We start from the raw sequence: 20,262 nt of genomic DNA, 5'->3' as shown, positions 1-20,262 counted from the left end.
AATAGGTGGTGGAAGTTGAGTCATCTTAAGTTGGCATTTTCAGGGGAGCATACACAGTGAACTTTTCTATTTTATGGGTAATTAAAATCCTACACATATTTTTGAACCTTCTATATCTTAGGTGGAAACCCTAGGCAAATGGAGTCCTGAGATAAGCAGACTTCTTTCCTAAAAGGGCCCACCCTGGAGGAGGGAGGGCAAGTGTTATAAGGAGAGGACAAATAAAAGTCCCTGCCTGCCAGTTGCCAGGCTCTGCTGCTGGGCTCAGCATGCTCTTATTCTGAAGAGAGTTCTTACTTCCGTGGCCGCTGAAATGAAACTCTTGGCCGCTCTCTGTGTTGTGTGTTCTTCACTTTGGAATGCAGAATAAACGAGACTGAAGCTAGAGTTGAGACCAGGGGAACTGGAGACCTGCTGCAGGACATCTGGCGCTCAATACAGGTCCACTTTCTTTAGCTAAAGGGCACAGAGAGGCATTCTCCTCCCAACACCCTTGGCCAGGAATCGGCTTCTGCTTGGCAACTGTATTGTCTCACTTCCTTCCTATCTCCTAAGGGTACTGAAATTATTTCCTCTTGTTGCTTTTTCTGCTCTAAGAATCATTTAGCTTAAGTTGCTCCACTCTCTCCACCCCCTCTTCTCTGTTACTGGTGGTATCCCTGGTTTAATTGCCACTGCCACGCAGCCTGTTGGTTTCATTCTTTTCTTTGACCCAAAAGAGCTGAAAGGGCAGCTGTGTCTGGTTTGTTGCTTCTGTGACCATTATTGAAAACTTGGAATGGTCAAAAACCTTGTTTTCAGCTGTTTCCCACAGTAAAACCCTTTTGCTTGCTCTTATATGTCCTGGAAAGACATTGGAGTCCCTGAGGTGATTATTCTGAAGTGGCACTTGGCTGTCTGGGGAAGGTGCAAGACTTTAAGGATGAGTTTAGAGGATCATTGTTCTGAGGGCTGGAGAACAGGATGTCTTTTTAACCAAGCAGCCTTCTTTTCTTATGACACCTCAGAATAGCCTTGGAAAACATGAAAACTGTTGACAGGGAGTGACCCTAAACCACCACCATCCCTTTTATAGGGATCTTCATCCCTATTGCTTGGATTCTTTGGTTGTCTTTTAAAAATATTTTTAAAATTATTATTACTATTGTTGTTATATTATGTGCGTGTTTGCATGTACATAATGTTTGTGGGGGTACATATGTCATGGCAATCATTGAAAGCTATGAATATAGTTCTGCAAATTGGTTTATTGCTCCCACCTTCATGTGACTTCGGGGGATCAATCTCAGGTCCTAAAACTTGCACAGAAAGTGCCTTTACAGGAAAGCCACCTCACAGACAGATGCATTTTGCATTTTGAATGAGCTCCGGGCCCTTACATATGAGGCATGTACTATGCCACTGAGTCATGCTCCCAGCTTGTGTGCACTCGTCAAAAAGCCTATATGAAGTCCTTACCCCTAAACAAAGCAGGGACTCTGTTTGAATCAGTTGTTTGCTGACTGGCACCAGCTGTGTTTTCAGGAAATCAGCAAGATCAAACACCAGGCTTAATTGAAAAGGGGCCACAAATATCTGGGAGAAACTCCTTGAATATAGATAGAGCTTAGGATCACTGGGCTGGTTTATGTCTAGGGGACAGCCTAAGCATAAAAGGGACATTTGAAAATAGTTGGCATCTGGAAAGGATGCCCCAGAGATTGGTCACTGTTTAATAACTAGATGAGAATTCCCTGGTGATACCTAAAGAAACGCATGACTGCCCTCTGGAGCGTAGAGGATGCATAGGTAAAAAGAGGGACACCCCATCTGAAATATGTCTTAGCTTTCTGATTCATATTCCTTCTGTTGGGGAATCAGATTCACCTCCATCTCATCAAAGCCCCCCCCCCCCCCCCGGACTGCATCCTAAAGAAGTGGGACAAGTTTAACCAAAACATTCTCCAAAGGAGGCAACTTGTTTTCATTTGCATTAATGCCTGGCTTTCCTAAGAACTGGGGTGGAAAGACTAGATCTCTGAATGGGAGCCTAAATCCAGAATCCATGCTACAGTTATCGACATGCTCTTCAGGGATGACAAATGCAATGAGATCCCTTATGTTTAAGCCTTTTATGTTAATCACATCACTGTCCTCTTTGATCTACTTTGCTGATGAAAAAGACAAAAGGGGAAAGTGTGTGTCCAGTTAAAGGATAATCTAACAAGTATGAAACAAGTTTACACACGTGTTGTTCAAATTATGTTCATTATTCTCCTTTCTTTTGCTTCAAGGTTTCTAGTATATATATGTGTGTGTGTGTATGTATATGTATATGTGTGTGTGTGTGTGTGTGTGTGTGTGTGTGTGTGTATACATACATAAACAAAGGTAATTCTCTGGAATCGCAAGTAGCAGAGCTTGAGTTTCTCAGGGTCCAAAAGCAGATAAGGGTTGTCCTGAGTGACACTGTCAGTATCTTTATGGCTCTGGAGAAGCGAGGCCAAAAGGAAATCTAGGCAACACCTAGGAGACTTAAAGGCTGGTTTAGGAAACTTAAAATTCAAAGAGGGAACAGTGGAGTTGGTGCATGAAACTACATTTCTAGGTGTGCTTTAATTAAACAAGGGGTAGGTGTAGGGTATTAACAGCCATTTTTAGGGTTAGAACTGGGGGTCAACTGAGGTCAACACTTTACCAAGTTGGCTGTGGGAGCATTTAGGGCACTCAATCTCAAACAAGCTTGGACATCCCTTTATCTTTGAAGTTCCAAAATGTGATCTATTTGAGAGACTCCTTTCCTAACTAAATGTCCTGCCAAATAGAGATAATTGTAAAAGCATTGACCTCCAAGCTTTATCTCAGGGAACGGAGCCGAGATTTGACTGTGGGAATCAAGGTTTTTGATTGTGTGACTAAATTTTCTCACCGGAGGTCCCACAGATTGGAGGGAAGTCACCCAAAAAGCAAAAGAGCAAGGCATGTTTTTCAGTGTCCACAGTCCTTGTGGGACAAATAGGTTCAGTTATGAAGCATGCTACAGTGTGTATTATGCATATCAAAACTCTATAGATAAATGAAAAGTCATCTGCCTGACCACTCACAGATATATGTGCCCATAAGGTTAAGATGCAACCAGGAGATTGCATATACACATTACATGAGAGTACACACTATAATGCAGGTATTGTGGAGACAGCAAGCTGCTTTAGCCAAAGTGAACAACGACTTTCAGAGTCAATGTTCTTGCAGATGTTTTCTGGACAGGATTAACCTCCATCAGATAGCCATTTCTCTGATGGGTTTACATCTGAATACTAGTTGTCACCTGGTATAACTCCCATGCCCCTGACACTTTTCCTACTGGTTAGACTTTGTTGTTCAGCTAGTTAAGAGCAACATGCCCACCAGCGCTTGTCCACTTCTTTTTTTTGTGGACTACGAGCGCCGTCTATTGGCTACACTTAGTATTGCAACATGGGGCCTGGCAGATTCCCATTCTCTGGATTCCCTAGCTTGTACACTTCAATAATTTTGCTTCAAAACTCTATGATTACAAAGGATGGGAATGTAAAAGTTAAATTTCTTTGGTGGTTTCTTATAAAAAATTTAAAAAATATCTCCATTATCTCTTAGTAAATTATATTCCTGGACATCATATTAGAATAATATAAATAAATAAAAATACATGTGTAGACCCCCCCCCAAAGAAAAAGAAAAAAAGAATGTTTCTCCAATTTGCAGTGGGGGTGAGGGAAGTGAATACCGCACCAACATCACTATTTAGAAACTACTCTCTATTTTCAAAGCACACTCATCTGTAGACATGCTGCTGGAGGGATGAGGTGAGGTGAAGAAGTCAAATGCTTTGCTGGTGCTTCGTAGTTCTCAGTTCCATTAATAGCATACCTCAACTCACATAGGAGACTGAAGAGGCTGGCCACCTGCTGATGTAAGGTTTGGGTTTATAACACACATAGATAAGGTGATGTGGTTAGCTGCTAGCTACTGAGAATGAGGTTGATTTCTATGGCCAAATCTTCCACTTGAATTTTCAGCTGCTGACACCTGTTTTGCCTTTTCTCTGTGACTAACTCCTTTGCCCATCTCACTCAGGATCCAGGTTTCCTGAATTGAGATTGTATACTGTTATTAGGCACCCAAGGATGGATCAATATTAAATAACAGGCTCACTATCATGACGGTTGCTGACCAAAGTGATCACATGAGAAGTCATGGTCTTTCCAGAATTCACAACTGGATTCAAGGCTTTCGGGAGTTGTGGGCTTTTATCTGCCAGTGACCCTAAGTTATGGCTTCTGTGTCATTTCTCTCACTAGGAATTTGCCTGATGGGTGGGTACAGCAGTGTATACTGTAACCTCTGACTTCCTGTGGGTACCATACTTTAGTCTGCCCATGGTTCTTAGGTGTCCTGTTACCCTATCACTTCCTGTGTGACTGTCACTGTCCTTCCAATTTCTCTTTCTTGGGAAGAGAGCATATTCTTTATTGTCAGACTCTCCCTACTCCCATGTTACAAGTAGGTGACTTCTGAGTTTCTTCTTTAGACAGGGAGTCTCAGAGTTAGACTTTCATATCATAGATGTGCTATCCCTTTTAAAGAATGGATGGAACTGACATCTGTACATGGCATCTGCAATTAGCCTGGCAAGTAAATATGAGTTTATATAAATATAAGTATCTAGGAAACTACCAAGATGTCTTCATTTTAATTGTAGATACAAATGGAAATCTGAAGAGATTTATGTATTATTTTCAGAATTTTATCAGAATACTTTGACCTAAAACATCAAATTTTATTTGGTCTTCACTTATTTATATCAAGATAAAAAACTAAAGAAGATAAAGTGATGATTTGAACAGAAATAATAGCATAAATATATGTCTGTTTTTATATAAACCTTACTAACATAGATGTTTAACATAGTTGTGCCACAGAAGGCTTATAAAGAAGAAAGTCCATAGGAATAAATTTATATATGTTAAGTTTGTTATCTTCAAAAGGTTATTTACAGAATTTTTCCTATTCTTTCCATTTAAAGCAGGTTGCATTCTTAGAACTTGATCTATTTTTACCAAAGTTTAAAGCAAAACACGAAGTTTATAATATTTATGTTCTATTGTAATTGTTGTTTAAAATTTTACCTTATATATTCATAACTTAATAAAGTTAACAATTATTTAAGTTTCTATTTGAGTTGAAATATTGTCCATTTTTATTACTCTGATTAAATGGAGCTATTATATAAGTAGGTTTTAATTGTGTACCAGGCAAAATGAAAACATTTTAGTTGTAATTGAAACTCTTTAAAAAAACATAGGAAATTTAAAATTTCGAACATTTTAAATTTAGCTCCAAATAAATAAATAAATGCTTTCGCATAATTGCAGTGCTAACTTTTACCAAATTGTTGTATTTTTATTGTAGCCTATGATTCAAAGAATGCAAATTTTAATATGTTTTATTAGCTGGTCTCATCTACTTAAAATTGTTATGAATCCTTTTCATGGGGCACATGTCTATTTTACCCAGCACCACCATCCTTATGTACTCCTGAGTTGCCCCAACTGAAATGATTACTATTCCTGATTATTACTTGTAATGAATAAACAATAAAGTCAATTCTGTATCATCTAGTATAAATTCAATAGTTTCAGTATGCAAAAGAACCTCTTTCTGCTTATTGAAATCCAATAACTTTTGAAAGAAGTTATGGAAAATATAATAATACCATGAGAATAGCATATAATTTTGACTTTTGGACAGAACCATAAGGACTTTGAGCCAACTTATTTAAGTTTCTTCATGTCTAACCTGCCTTTCCTGACTTACTTGCATCAGGATAGAATGTAGGGGCTACAGATATTGGTGTTCCCCATATAATGTGAGGAAAATCTAGTTATTTCTTTTTTAAATTCAACTCTCTTGTCTTTGGGATATTTGATGTTAATCTTTCCCAAAAAAATTCTTCAAACTCTTTGCCAATGTTTGTTTTCTGACCACAATGAGTCAATTTCATCACAAGAAAAAAAACTACAATTTCTTATGGGTCTATTCCTGCAACTCAGAACATTTCCAAGTAAGTTTATAATTTTTTAATTTTTTTACACTGCTAACATGATACAAATATCCATTCTAAGATGTTATCTTCCCTCTTCTAAAATCCCTATTGGAGAACTCATAGAAGGTCAAATGACCAAAATGCAATCAAACTCTGGATCCAAATGATTCACATGTATATCCTGTAATTTCTTTTCCAACAAAGCTAATTTTCTCTCATTTCAGCTCATTATTCTCTGAGATTATTTAAGTCCTTGGCACTTTTCAATGTTTGAAACAAATTACTTATTTCTGGATTTCTTACTCCAATAGTGGATTGTAGATAGTCAATGTCTCCCAGTCTTTGGAAGTCATTAAGAATCTGCATCTGATCTTTTCTAATTTGTACATTTTGGGGTATAATTATTTATAGACCCACTTTATATCCTTAGTAACTAATAGAATCTCCTCCTTATATTTTTTCAGGACCAATTTGTAATCCCCAGTAATGCAAAATGTTCTTTAATTCTCTAGGGTATCTACATTTTAATCTGCTAGTAAAATATCATCCACACAATGGCAAACTATTGATTGAGCTCGCATATCATTTCCAATGGCTGACATACAATATTTTGGCACAGGGTGGGGGTATTTAACATTCCCCTGTGAGAGAGTCAGCCAGTAGGGGCACATACATTTATCCCAGCATGTGGGAGGTAGAGGCAGATGGACCTCTGTGAGTTTAAGGCTAACCTGGATACATGAGATTGAACCTGTCTAAAAAGAAAAGAGGCAAGTAGTGGTGGCTCACACTATTAATCTCAGCACCGGAAGTGATAAGGCTGGGTGGAAAGAATAACGCTGGCTGAGGTTTCAGCCTGAAGTTTCGTAGAATCAGTATTCAGTTTTAGGACTTGCAGAGATAGGGTACCCCATTTGGTCTCAGGATTTCATGGAGGTAGGACTAGTGGCTGGGTGCTCTCCTTTCTCTGATATTTCAGCATTCATCCCCTAATTTCTGACTCGAGGTTTTTCTTGTTAAGATCAATTAGAAATAATGCTACAACTGCCTCCTCCTTTCTGCTGCCTGACCATTAGACAGTCAATAGTAGGGCATAAACAGTAGGCACACAGCAGTATTGTTTAACCATTGCTCAGACAATAGCACTAGTTAATCATTTTCTAGGGAGTCGAAATGGTTAAAAAATAGCCAGGATGTAGGAATGGCTAACCATCAGAATGGGAGTGCCACTTGTTAGTCACTAGACAGGAAGGTGATATATGATGTTTCCCAACTTCCACTTTAGGGCAGCAGCACCAGAAGATTCAGGACGTGCTTAGGCAGAGGAGTGACAAGCCATGAGTTCCAAACAGCAGTTTGTCAAACTAAACGATGGCCACTTCATTCCTGCCCTGGGTTTTGGCACCTATAAGCCCCAAGAGGTAAGTATGTCCAGTCTAAACCTATTCCATTTATAGGAAGGCAGATAGTTTGGCTTGGCCTACATCAGGGCTTGATTGAGTCCCAACCTGTTTATTATTCCTGTTAAAAAGAGGTTGCAGCAGTAGCTGCAATTGGTTGTTGTGGGTAGGAGACTAATCTGTTTCCCTAGATAGGCTGAGTCAGAATTCTGTCAGATTAGGGTCTTATGCATATTTGTACTTCTCATTGTGATCCAGCAGAGAGAGAGGCTTAATGGAGAACAAAGGGAAGGCCTAACTCTTTGAACAGTTTCTTTGAGAGTGGGTGTTAGTGTTTTATGTGATGGAAGTACAGGGTATATGACTCAGAGGCCTTTGGACATTTACTATAATTTAGTCAGGGACTTCAGGGGTAGGGAGAAAGATTGTTTAAGTTCCTTGGTTATTTTTGCTAGAGGTGAGGCTCTCTGGTCTTGGCTGAATGTGGCTGTTTTTTTTTTTCTTTTCTTTTTTTTCTTTTCCTTAGATTTGTTCTTCTGGTACAGACCTGCTTATGAGTTTACTGTTCTGGTTTGACATCTGTCAGTTCTAAGAGTGAACTCAGCATGAGTCTTCAGGCTTTGAGCTCTGGGCTTAAAGGGACATATCCATGACTTAAAAATTCTAGGCACTATGCTTTTCCTATGTCTTACGTTTCTCAGCTGGATAGAAGAAATGAAAGTCAACAGATTGCCTATCAGTGTTCTTGGTTGCAGTGAGAGGGACTTCTCTGTTCATGTCTACAATCCACAGCTTGATATTTCCTTTTAAGAATGCAAGATCCATGGAAATCAGTGTGGTAACTCAGGGTGTCTGCCTGTAATATTGCATGATACAAGTATTTGAGGGCTACTTCAATTTTGTTTTTGGGTAAACTTCTGCACCACACAATGAATGCAGCAGTAGAACTAAATAAGTTCCCCATGTGCAAATTCTGAACTGTAGGAAACTTACTGGAATTCATAATATATCCTTATGATTGGGGCAAAGAGGATCTGGTAACCATAAGTGTGAATTATTAGTCTTCATTAATGCATGTTGGGTTTAGAGCATGGTCTCCAGAACTGAAACTATCAAGGTGTACTTATCCTGGAGGGACTTTCTTGTTTGTAAACTTCCTGAATCTTTTAAATTCTGAGACAATAGACCACTTCCCTTAACTTCAAACTCATATATTTCCTTCCTATTAGATTTATGCATATTTACAAAGATAAATCTGGAGATATATACAAGATTAGTTACTTTTACAAAGTGACAGAAAGAAAAACGGCAACAGGTCTCAAGGCTCCTGTTAAACCATCAGTGTTGGTACCTCACAGAGTGATTTTTATTCTTAGCTAAGTCAGAGCTGAGATTCAGAGAAGGAGGTACAAGGCAGAATTTTAGTCACTGTGTTTTATTATGGAAAAAGGGCAGAAATTACTAAAATACTCAAAAGGCAGTCTGATTTTTTTTTCCTTTTATGTATAGGTTGTATAACTATATGTATTTGTGTATTTGTGCATGCCAGAGGTCAAAGTCTTCCTCCACTACTCTTACTTTATTTTTGTGAGGTAGGGTGTCCCACTGAGTCTTGAACTCAGTGATTCAGCTAGAAAGGTAACCCAGTGACATGCTGGGTTCAAGGATCAAAGGAGTAGGCTCTTGCCTTGTAGTCTGATGATAATTTTGAAAGAACAAATTCTTTCTTGTCTAGCAAAGTCCCATCTAAGCTCACTCAGAAGATGTATCTCTAAATACCTGTTCTGTTTGCTACTCTAGGTTCACAAGAGCAAGTCACTGGAGGCTGCCAACTTAGCTATAGGTGTTGGTTTCCGCCATATTGATACTGCTTATGCATATCAAGTAGAAGAGGAGATAGGACAGGCCATTCAAAGCAGTATTAAAGCTGGCGTTATAAAGAGAGAAGACATGTTCATCACTACAAAGGTAGAGTTTTTATAGCATGCAAGAGGGCAAATTATTGAAAGATATATAAAAAAGTTAAAATTATATTACTTGATGAGAAGCTGGTTAAAGGTGTCAGTTGTATAAATGGGTGAGAGAAAGTAATGGTAGAGTATAATCTTTTTTTAAAAAATATTTATTTATTTATTTATTTATTTATTTATTTATTATGTATACAATATTCTGTCTGTGTGTGTGTCTGCAGGCCAGAAGAGGGCACCAGACCTCATTACAGATGGTTGTGAGCCACCATGTGGTTGCTGGGAATTGAACTCATGACCTTTGGAAGAGCAGGCAATGCTCTTAACCACTGAGCCATCTCTCCAGCCCCGAGAGTATAATCTTTATGAAATTAATTTAGTTATTAGACTTTATTACTAGTATGTGTTTTATTTCTTGAGTAACTCCTTTTCATTGTTCAATAAATGAGCTAACAATAACAAAAATATGTAACTGATTTCACACTGTTAAGTATGAGTAACGCAAATCCTGTGTTAAAGTGAATGATTACAATTTTCCTTCAAGTTAAAAAATAATTCAGTATTAGGATAAATAAGTTGCATGTTTGGGCAATCTATTAACTGATCACAACTTCCATTCTTCACCGTCTGTAGCTCTGGTGTACTTTCTTTCGGCCAGAGCTGGTCCAGCCTGCTTTGGAAAAATCACTGAAGAAGCTTCAACTGGACTATGTTGACCTTTACATTATGCACTACCCAGTGCCAATGAAGGTAGCGATTTCTTTGTCAAATGAACATATTTTTCATGTGTGCATGGATATCATTTGGATCATTGAGACAAGTTTCTATTATAATTTCATATAAATTTATGCTACTAAACTTTTGAGTAGGTTTCACAAAGGGTTTACAGGATTATGAAATAAAGTAATCAAGAAACGATCAGAGCTGGGCGGTGGTGGCGCACGCCTTTAATCCCAGCACTTGGGAGGCAGAGGCAGGCGGATCTCTGAGAGTTCGAGACCAGCCTGATCTACAAGAGCTAGTGCCAGGACAGGCTCCAAAACCACAGAAAAACCCTGTCTCGAAAAAAGCAAAAAAAAAAAAAAACAAAACAAAAAAACAACAACAAAAACAAACAAACAAACTATCAGAATGACAGATTAGAAGTAACTTCCAGAATTGTATTTACACATCTTTTGAATTTATTTGTGCTACTAGATATTTTCTTGGGTCTTGTCCCTCTTTTTCTTTTTTAGTGGCAAAGTTGGCCCCAGAGAGTTTCAGCTTCAAGGTCTGGGCATGTTGTGGCTTCTCTGCATCTTTTCTTATCACAATCAATCCTGCACATAGTCCTAATTAGCATCATTGGCTCACATGTCTGCCCTTGGGCCCACAGGCATCCATACTTATTATTTATCTTGGGACAGGATTGATATAAATTCTTGCTGGTGTTCAAGGACATGCAATGACCATGCTTCCCAGTGAAAATGAAACATTTTCATTTTTTTTTCCAAAATATGTAGACAAAAGAATACAAGTGTACTAGGAGAGTTCACTTTGTTGTTTGTAAATATTAGTTAGGTGCAGGAATTGTGTGTGTGTGTGTGTGTGTGTGTGTGTGTGTGTGTGTGTCTGTGTCTGTATGTAATAACAATTAAAGAAAGAGAGGCCATGAATTTAGAGCCAGCAAGAGAATACATTGTAGGTTTTAGACTGAGGAAAGGGAAGAAGCAAAATGATGTAATTATACTATAATATCAAAAATAAAAAGAAAATTATAAGAAAGGAAAATTTTAATTATTCCTATGGGTAACATAAGCGAGTACAGCAAAACAGGGCTCCTAAAGAAAAGTTTTCCAACTCCTCACTTGTGAACGCAGTGTATAAGAGAACGCTTCACTTCCTCTATGTTTGCTTACTGTCTTATTTCAAAGATATTCCTTATTTTTCAAAAAATATTTCATGTGTTTGTATGTTTTATTTATATTTCTATGCTGTAGTATCTTTGGAGACCAGAATATAGCACTAGGCCCCATGGTCTTGCTTAAAAATTGTTCTCACCAACCCTGTAGATGCTGGCAATTGAACCCAGGCCCTCTGAAAGAGAGGCCAGTGCTTAATACTAAGTTATCTGGATATTCTTAAAAACATTACTAGAGGTGAGACAAGTGTTTTGTGAGATTTCTTTAACAAGCACTTCTTTTCCAGCCAGGGGATATTGATTATCCAGTAGATGAAAAAGGGAAATTGCTATTGGACACAGTGGATTTCTGTGCCACGTGGGAGGTGAGTACTTTTGACAATAAATCAAGCAGAGGGAGGCAGAATCAGCTCATTTTCCTATGGGTATAGAAATTATTTACACATATTTGCTGGAATGAAAGGGGAAGAATGCATTACTAAAATGTAAGGGAGGAAAGTGAAGAAGTACTCAGGATAATAGGAATATGTATTATTTTGCCACATTATGTACTAGCACTCTCAATTTACTAGTGATGTCATAAAAACTCCTCTTTGGTTGATACCATATTCACCATTATCATAATTATCCTTACTTCTTCATATTTAAGTTCTATGATCATTTGGGCAATACATTCCTCTCCATAGTTTTTAGTGTCTATGATCAAACTTAGGGCCTTTTAACACAGGTTAGTATTCTAATACAGAACTACTCATCAAGCTCTTGACAGTTTTCTTTGTAACTGCTCCAACTTCTCTTTATATTAATGTAGTGATTGCAAGTATAACATTTCATAACCCCTTTCTCATCACCAGGCATTGGAGAAGTGTAAGGATGCAGGATTGGTCAAGTCTATTGGGGTGTCCAATTTTAACCACAAGCAGTTAGAGAGAATCCTGAATAAGCCAGGGCTTAAGTACAAGCCTGTCTGCAATCAGGTAAGGATTCTCATTCCTCCCCATCTCTCATGCTTTTCTTCACCCTGTACTACTGATATTGTTCATTTGTCCTCTGCCCAAGTGATTTCCATGCTGTGGAAAAGAAGATTCTGAGAGCAGTGCCACTGGTTGAAAAGACATGGGGGATTCTAAACTTTATCTTGTACTCTGAAGTATTGGTAAGAATAGGGACATACTATCTAGTACCCCACTTATGGAGAAAATATAGATTTAAATTTGGTTCAGCAGGCAACCGCTGAGGGCAGAGGAAAGTGATGTCCCCTTGAACTGAGGGTAGTGAGTAGGCATAGATACTGTTCTAAAAGACTGAGCTAAAAAAAAATCACTGTGTTGACAGGAATTATGTGGAGCTTAGATGCTTCTCTCTGTCTTACTATTATCCTTCCTCATGATGTAATTAAGTTTAGAACCTGATATTTTTTACCCACTGAACTGCCTTGCTGAGCATAAGCTATTATTTGACACAAAAAGTTGCCCAGTCAAAAGTTATTTACAGAATCTTCCAAAATTAGTTCTTTTTTTTTCACGAAAAATTGCAGCAGTTTGATCTTTTAAATTCAAATGTGATATTGCACATAATTTTCTTAGTCTACTTTATTGACTTTAAACACTTTTATTTGTCTTAATTTGAGCATTTGGTATAATCTTATCTCTATCATATTCCTTCACAGGTTGAATGCCATCTGTATTTAAACCAGAGTAAGCTGCTGGATTACTGCAAATCAAAAGACATTGTTCTGGTTGCTTATGGTGCACTGGGAACCCAACGATATAAAGAATGGTAATAAGATGAAGCGGATACCTGAAGCACGACTGTCAATTAGCATCACACTACTCAGCTGCTAGGTAGAGAGAGCTGTCTTTAGAAGATCCATGTGAAGCAGAAGCTGGTAGCTCAGGGACTTCTGTGTAGCCCTGGAGTCTTTTTTTTTTTGTTTGTTTGTTTGTTTTCTGATTGCTCTAAAATAATGCTCTGACAAGAGCAACCTTAGGGAGAAAGTGTTTACTATGTTTCACAATTCTAGGGTACAGAACGTAATAGCAGGCAAGATGGGGTGTCACGAGCTGGAAGCAAGTGGTTTCTTCACATTGTAATCAAGAGCAGAGAATGACAAATGAATACTAATGATCTGATCATTTTTTTCCATTTATACAGTCCAGGATTGCTTGCTTGATCGCACCTATAATTAAAATGGGTTTTCCTACATAAATTTTTATAATAAGATAATCTCTCAAGGCATTCTAGAGGCACAATTTTTAGGTGATTCAAGATCATGTTTAGTTGATAATTATATATAACCATCATGTCTAGTCTAGAATGTACTCTCTACTGTGCTTTGCAGCACTATAACCAACCCAAATCTTTGGCTTCTTGAGCTTATTTCTGCTTTCCTACTAGGGTGGATCAGAATTCTCCAGTTCTCTTGCATGATCCAGTTCTTTGTGACGTGGCCAAAAAGAACAATCGAAGTCCCGCCCTGGTTGCTCTGCGATACCTGCTCCAGCGTGGGGTTGTGCCCCTGGCCCAGAGTTTCAAAGAAAATGAGATGAAAGAGAATTTGCAGGTGATGAGCTCTGCTCCTTAGGGTTGTTACTTAGTTTCTTTGTATGCTTGCTTCCTTTAAATGTCTGTGAACTTTTTTTGAGATGAAACCTATATTTCTAGCATTTTGTGTACATTTGAACTTTCAGGTGCATGAGAAATGTTTTGTCTATGACATAAACAACAGCATGACTTTACAGAGTTAGTGTTGGAGAAGATTTAGATTTTGCTTTGCCTTGTCAGCCAAGTATTGTATCCATCTTTTCATGGACCTTTTTATATTCTGAAATGAGGGATCTGGACTAAGTAATTTTGATTCTAGACATTTCTATGGTTTTAATTTTATTTCATTGCATGCTCATATATTGTAACACACACACACACACACACACACACACACAGATTAACTCTAAGTTTGTGTTTCTCCCAAGTTGATATTTTCAAAATTTCAAATATACTTTATTATTGTATAAAATGTTAGTAATTACTAATAATACCATTCTTAATTAGAAATTTATTATGAATCATTTATTTACCTTAGTGTTCTTTTTTGTTAAATTTGCTTTACTTTAGCCTGAAGTCAGTGAAAATTTTCTATCTATGCTAAGTTGCTTCACATATATTTAAGGAACATTTGTATATTTTTCAAGACAATGAGGCCTCTTAAGCTCATTAGACTGATTGAGCATCCCCTCAGTTCCATGCAGGTCTCATACTTCACTGTGATGGTCAGTATTATATTTACACTGAGCTAGAATCATTGAACTGGAGAATGAAGTTTAAACACCTCACTCCTAGATCTGAGTGTATAGCTTCTATCCTAGTGGGAATGGATGAAATTAATACATAACTTCCAGAGATTTAAGGGTTTCTGCCTTTTATTTAGTTTTCCCGCACTTTGGGTATTTCAAGTAACCACATTGTAATAAATCCCAAAGTAGTAATGAGACCATTGCAGGGAACGATGACATTTAACTTTTAGATGCTAAGAGCCATGTTTAAAATATCTCAGGCTAATTACTGTTCGTTTTGGGTGAAGGAACTTTGCTCCACAGGGTATATTAACTCATTTATACTTGGAAAATAGTCTTTCCTATCGTTCCTGTTGTCAATAAAATTTACATATAGTTTTTCCCTTTTGTGGAGAAGTGATAGTTCTTTTTGTGAAATTTTACTATTAACATCTTAGGATGTGAAGACATTCTATAACTAACCTCTTCCTGAGATTTTTAACTACTGGAAATCCTTAACCAATTATATAATTTCCTTTATTTTGAAAATAATTGGTTGCTTTCTATTAGATGGTTTGTGCTATTTTCTTTAATCATAGTTCATCTAAACACAGCTTATTTTCTTGAATATTAAAGTTTGTAATCTAAAGTTAGAATCTTGTTTTCAGTGAACTTTAAGAGCTAGTACTTCCTTAAGTAGGAAGTAGCTGTTGCCAAAGTGAACAAGTAGCTGCTTTTTGTTGTAAAATGGGAATGTGCTTTGGACATGGGGATCAGTGTTTATTATGACAATTTGTCAGTCCCCAAATGGTTCTATTTGATTCTAGAACTCTAGAATATGTAATTTAAAATCCTTAATAAAATTGGATCTAATTTTATAAAATAAATGTGAACAATTAGCGAAAATCATTTTGAAGTTAAAGTGTCTCAAATTTTAGAATTTGGACAAATCTTTACATACATAATATTGAAAAGAGCAATTGTTTACATTTTAATGATTCATTGATGGGTTATAAAATGTAACTCTCCATGAAAATCATTGTTTGATGTGTTTCAAAATTTTTCTCTAGATTTTTTGGAATCTATTTACGTAGTGCTCTGGTTTTTAATGTGATATTAAATGTACTGCTTTTGTTTGATTGTTTGTTTACTTTTGTTTTTACTCAAAATGACTATGAGATTTCCTCTTGTCTATAGCATTGTGCAATTTTAATATATATCAAAACAGTTTTCTTTCATTATTACTTGGTATTTAATAACCATGAATGCTTTAGTAAACATTGTTCATCATTTTTAGGTGCATACATACTAATCACAGTGCTTTTGAGGCATAAAGTCTGATTTATTCAAATGCTAAAACCCTTGTGTTTTCCTGAAGGTTTTTGAATTCCAGTTGTCTCCTGAGGATATGAAAACCCTAGATGGCCTGAACAAAAATTTTCGATATCTTGCAGCTGAGTTGTAAGTAATGTTGATAAACACCTCATCTCATGTCCAAGTCTCTGCCTCCTTCTTCCATCCATGATGGTTCACACACTAACTGCCCTATTTGTCTGTAGCAAGATTTCCACAGAGATAGTTAATGCAACATTTGTTTCTGAGTTTTGAAACATGAATTTGTCATTTCAAAACATGGGGAAGGGTTTGAATTCATGCTTAAATGTAACGTGAGTGGCTGGCTTGTTCGGAGTTTTTGTCCCGCCAGGTACCCCATAGCCGGCAAGTCCCAAAGAAAATCACACAGAGATCTCTATAAGTTATAAAGCTGATTGGCCCATTAGCTCAGGCTACTTATTAGCTCTTGTAGCTTATATTAACCCATTATTCTAATCTATTTTTGTCATATGGCTGGATACCTTTTTCAGTTGGCAGGTCACATCCTGCTTCCTCGGTGGTCTGCACAGGAAGAATCAACTTCCTCCTTCCCAGAATTCTCCTGTTCTCATTGCATCATTTCTACTTCTTGTCTGGATTTCCTGGCTATACTTCCTACCTGGCCAATCAGTGTTTATTTCAAACATGACTGACAGAATACAAACAATTCTCCTGCAACACTTAAAAGTAAGAAAAGGACCTTTAGAGAAAATCATGGGAGAATTAAAAACCAACTAATGATCTTTAGTTTTCTTTCCTGCTCTATGGTTACAAAATTTAATATGAGAAAAAGGTTATAAATTACAAAGACTGCATAGGTACTTATAGGTGCATATTCATCATCCATCTGTCTATCATCTATCTATCTATCTATCTATCTACCATATATCTATATCTTTTGTGTGTTGGAATTTTTTTCTCAATATTAATAAATATGATAATGTTTGAAAGAGAATTAGAAAATCTACAATACCATGTAAATTGTTAAATATATTAGCATTATTAATATTTTTGTTGGTATATAGAAAAATAAAGTAAAAGAAAATATGACAAAATGAGTGAGTCATTGTTGTAAATAATGAATAATTCTTGCCACACCTTAACAATTAATTATTTTTACCAATGCATATTTTAGAATGCTATTTATATAGAGAGGTCAGTAAGTTCCTTGGATATGAAAGACCATCTTATTAATTTTTTTAAATGAATCTAATACATTACTTTTTAATAGATAGGCAGTGAGTGAATAATTAATGTATTACTAATAATTAAATGGAAGTGAAAGTTTTAGACGTAAATGATATTTTAAGGCATATTAAGATATTTTTGTGTTGATCAATGTATAGAGTTACCTTGAACTAAAGATGACTTACAATTTTCTCCTTTTTAAGGAGACTAGATTTGGGAAGGATTTTTGGCCCTTCATTGATTGATGCATAGATGGAGCTAAGGGAGATGAATGTTAATAAACACTGGTCTTTGTATGTTCTGTTTAAGTTAAGGGACATATTGGAAAATAATTTATAAATGATATTTTAAAAACATTTCTTATACATGCCTATAAATGACTATAAGAATATCACCTTCTGCAACTGATCAGGAAATGAAATGATAAACTTTCAACTTAATGGTGCCTTCCTAGATGTCACAACTTATATTGTAGAAATGCATACGTGTGTTTGTTTTTATTTCCTATTTTAATTTTTCTAACCTCACTGAATAATCGTTTCCTGTGCTATATTGACATGGGGGTGGGGTCTGGCAGTTGCACCAGGGTCTACCCAAGATGTATGAACTAGATTTTGGGGGTCTATTCCCTATAATGGGATACCTTGCTCAGCCTTGATAAGAGCGTTGAGGGGAGGAGCTTGGTTCTGCCTCAAGTTGATATGCCAGGCTTTGTTGACTCCCTCTGAGGAGTGGATAAGAAATGGCAATGAGGGTAGGTGGACAGGCTGGAGAAGGGGAGGGAGTAGAGGAAGAACTGGGGTTGGTTTGTAAAATGAAAAGTAAATTTTAATAAAAAAAGAAAAAAGAAGAAAATTTAAAAAATATGAAAATTATAAATAAAAATTAAGCATCAGAGCAAATTAAGAAATAAAGAGAAGAAAAATTACTTTGAACCTGAGATTTGAGTATCATTGCCAAAATTGTAATTACTTACACGTAAAGGTTTTTGTTTGCTAGTTTATTTTTGTTTTGAGAGAACATGAAGATTTGGGTATGTTTCAAATAACATGCAACTAAACCATAAAAAAGAAATGGATTTCAACAACAATAATAAAAAATAATATCACCTTCTGCAACTAATCAGAAATAAAACATTTAACGTTCTCCTTGATAGTGACCGCCTACATGTCAGAGTTTATATTGTTGAAATGGAACAAAAAGTGCGTGTTTGCTTTTATTTCCTATTTCAGTTTTATAGACCACCCTGAATATCCATATTCTGAGGAATATTAACATGAGGACCTAGTCAGGACTGCCTGAAGTTACTGTGTGCAATGATGTTGGTGATGTGACTCAGATGCTGTTTGGTGGATGCCTCATTTCCCGACTACCTTGACTTCTTAGCAACTCTCACATTCAACTGAAGCTCCAGCTAATGGTCTTGAAGGAAAGGAATTTAATTTTCAGGATGCCTCAAAATAAATATAACATTTTCTTCTCAAAAGATACATTTGTTTGTTTGTTTTTTTAATGAGTCAGTATGTCACAAAACTGGTTTTGTTGGAAATCTAGGGGTGGTATTTGGCGATGATGATTTCCATTTTATAAGCCATTTAGACTTGGGGTAGGTGGTGTTTCCAGACCAGAGAATGACTCTTAGCAGTTGTCTATGAGTCAGTGGTCCTCTAGCCCTGAGTCAGCAAGAAAACTCTGCACACATTCTGTGATTCACAGTCTGGAAGATAAGACACACATAGAAAGGTTGATCAACAATTCCCAGGCTCTCTCTAGTTTCTTAGCATTAGAGACTTGGAACTGGAGGGTGAAGCATTTCTGGAATAGATTAGGCTAAAGAGAGGGCATGAGAACCAGCCTAGTAGGACCTTTAAAAGTTAGGATGGGAGACTTCAGTTGATCATCGTTATACCTAGAAATAATGCCAAGATTATTTTATTCAGAACTTTTTCCTTTTTCTTTTCTTATTTTTTACAATATAATTATAACTTGAAAACAAAAGGAGTTTTTCACAAATTTAATCCAGTGACATGGCAGAGAGTTTTTCCTAGCATTATTTATTTATTTTTATTTATTTATTTATTTGGTTTTTCGAGACAGGGTTTCTCTGTAGCTGTGGTGCCCATCCTGGAACTAGCTCTTGTAGACCAGGCTGGCCTCAAACTTCCAGAGATCCGCCTGCCTCTGCCTCCAGAGTGCTGGGATTAAAGGCGTGTGCCACCACCGCCCGGCTCCTAGCATTATTTTTTAAAAATAAAAACAGAACCAACTTTAATTTTAATAAATTTTGAAATACTTAAAGAATTGTGATGCACTGGTGAATGTGATCTATGAATGCCTGCAAATGTAGTGTGTAAAGATGTTAACACCATGTTGGACAAGCAAACATCAATCTTTCCCGTAGAAATACAAGAAACACCATGGAACCTACATTAACTGTGATATAGGCTCTGTTAAGCAGTCGATTATCTTTAGAAACCAAGTACACAATTAGTAACAACAGGATCCCCAAATAGGTAGTTTTACTGGTTTTATATCTCACACTGGGAAGAACTGCCTGCCTGGAACCATGTGGTTTAGGCATGAAGATGGCATCAACAGTTACCATTCAATATTTTTTTAATTTATTTATTTATTAAAGATTTCTGTCTCTTCCCCTCCACCGCTTCCCATTTCCCTCCCTCTCCCCCAATCAAGTCCCCCTCCCTCTTCAGCCCAAAGAGCAATCAGGGTTCCCTGCCCTGTGGGAAGTCCAAGGACCACCCACCTCCATCCAGGTCTAGTAAGGTGAGCATCCAAACTGCCTAGGCTCCCACAAAGCCAGTACGTGCAGTAGGATCAAAACCCATTGCCATTGATCTTGAGTTCTCAGTAGTCCTCATTGTCTGCTATGTTCAGCGATTCCGGTTTTATCCCAGGCTTTTTCAGACCCAGGCCAGCTGGCCTTGGTGAGTTTCCGATAGAACAACCCCATTGTCTCAGTGTGTGGGTGCACCCCTCGCGGTCCTGAGTTCCTTGCTCGTGATCTCTCTCCTTCTGCTCCTGATTTGGACCTTGAGATTTCAGTCCTGTGCTCCAATGTGGGTCTCTGTCTCTGTCT

At 37.1% G+C, this 20,262-nt stretch overlaps 1 protein-coding gene across 5 annotated transcripts; it reads left to right on the top strand.

Annotated features, from left to right (window-relative positions):
- Nucleotides 1-296: 296 nt before the first annotated feature.
- On the top strand, nt 297-18,653 carry LOC121432715 (aldo-keto reductase family 1 member C13). 5 transcript variants are annotated; one of them, XM_041630865.1, is made up of 10 exons: nt 297-428; nt 7,350-7,485; nt 9,265-9,432; nt 10,065-10,181; nt 11,619-11,696; nt 12,186-12,308; nt 13,001-13,110; nt 13,729-13,894; nt 15,982-16,064; nt 18,398-18,653. In XM_041630865.1, the coding sequence occupies exons 2-10, from the start codon at nt 7,402-7,404 to the stop codon at nt 18,438-18,440; spliced, it is 972 nt and encodes a 323-aa protein (XP_041486799.1). In that variant the 5' UTR covers nt 297-428; nt 7,350-7,401; the 3' UTR covers nt 18,441-18,653. The 5 variants fall into 5 exon arrangements, with proteins under 5 accessions (XP_041486799.1, XP_041486797.1, XP_041486798.1 ...); XM_041630863.1 differs by having other exon boundaries at nt 304-441; XM_041630864.1 differs by lacking the exon at nt 297-428 and adding an exon at nt 536-556.
- The last annotated feature ends 1,609 nt before the right edge of the window (nt 18,654-20,262 follow it).

Source organism: Microtus oregoni, unplaced genomic scaffold (assembly GCF_018167655.1).
Source record: "Microtus oregoni isolate MIOR12 unplaced genomic scaffold, Mior012 000035F_ref0000213, whole genome shotgun sequence".
NCBI classification, from domain to species: Eukaryota; Metazoa; Chordata; class Mammalia; order Rodentia; family Cricetidae; genus Microtus; species Microtus oregoni.
This window is presented reverse-complemented; position numbering and strand designations above follow the sequence as displayed.

Excerpts from the sequence above, each read along its gene's own strand:
- LOC121432715 (XM_041630865.1), top strand. The coding sequence starts at position 7,402 with ATGAGTTCCAAACAGCAGTTTGTCAAACTAAACGATGGCCACTTCATT. Across the intron at positions 10,182-11,618 it reads ACTACCCAGTGCCAATGAAG|CCAGGGGATATTGATTATCC; the intron begins GTAGCGATTTCT and ends CTTCTTTTCCAG. Across the intron at positions 12,309-13,000 it reads ACAAGCCTGTCTGCAATCAG|GTTGAATGCCATCTGTATTT; the intron begins GTAAGGATTCTC and ends ATTCCTTCACAG.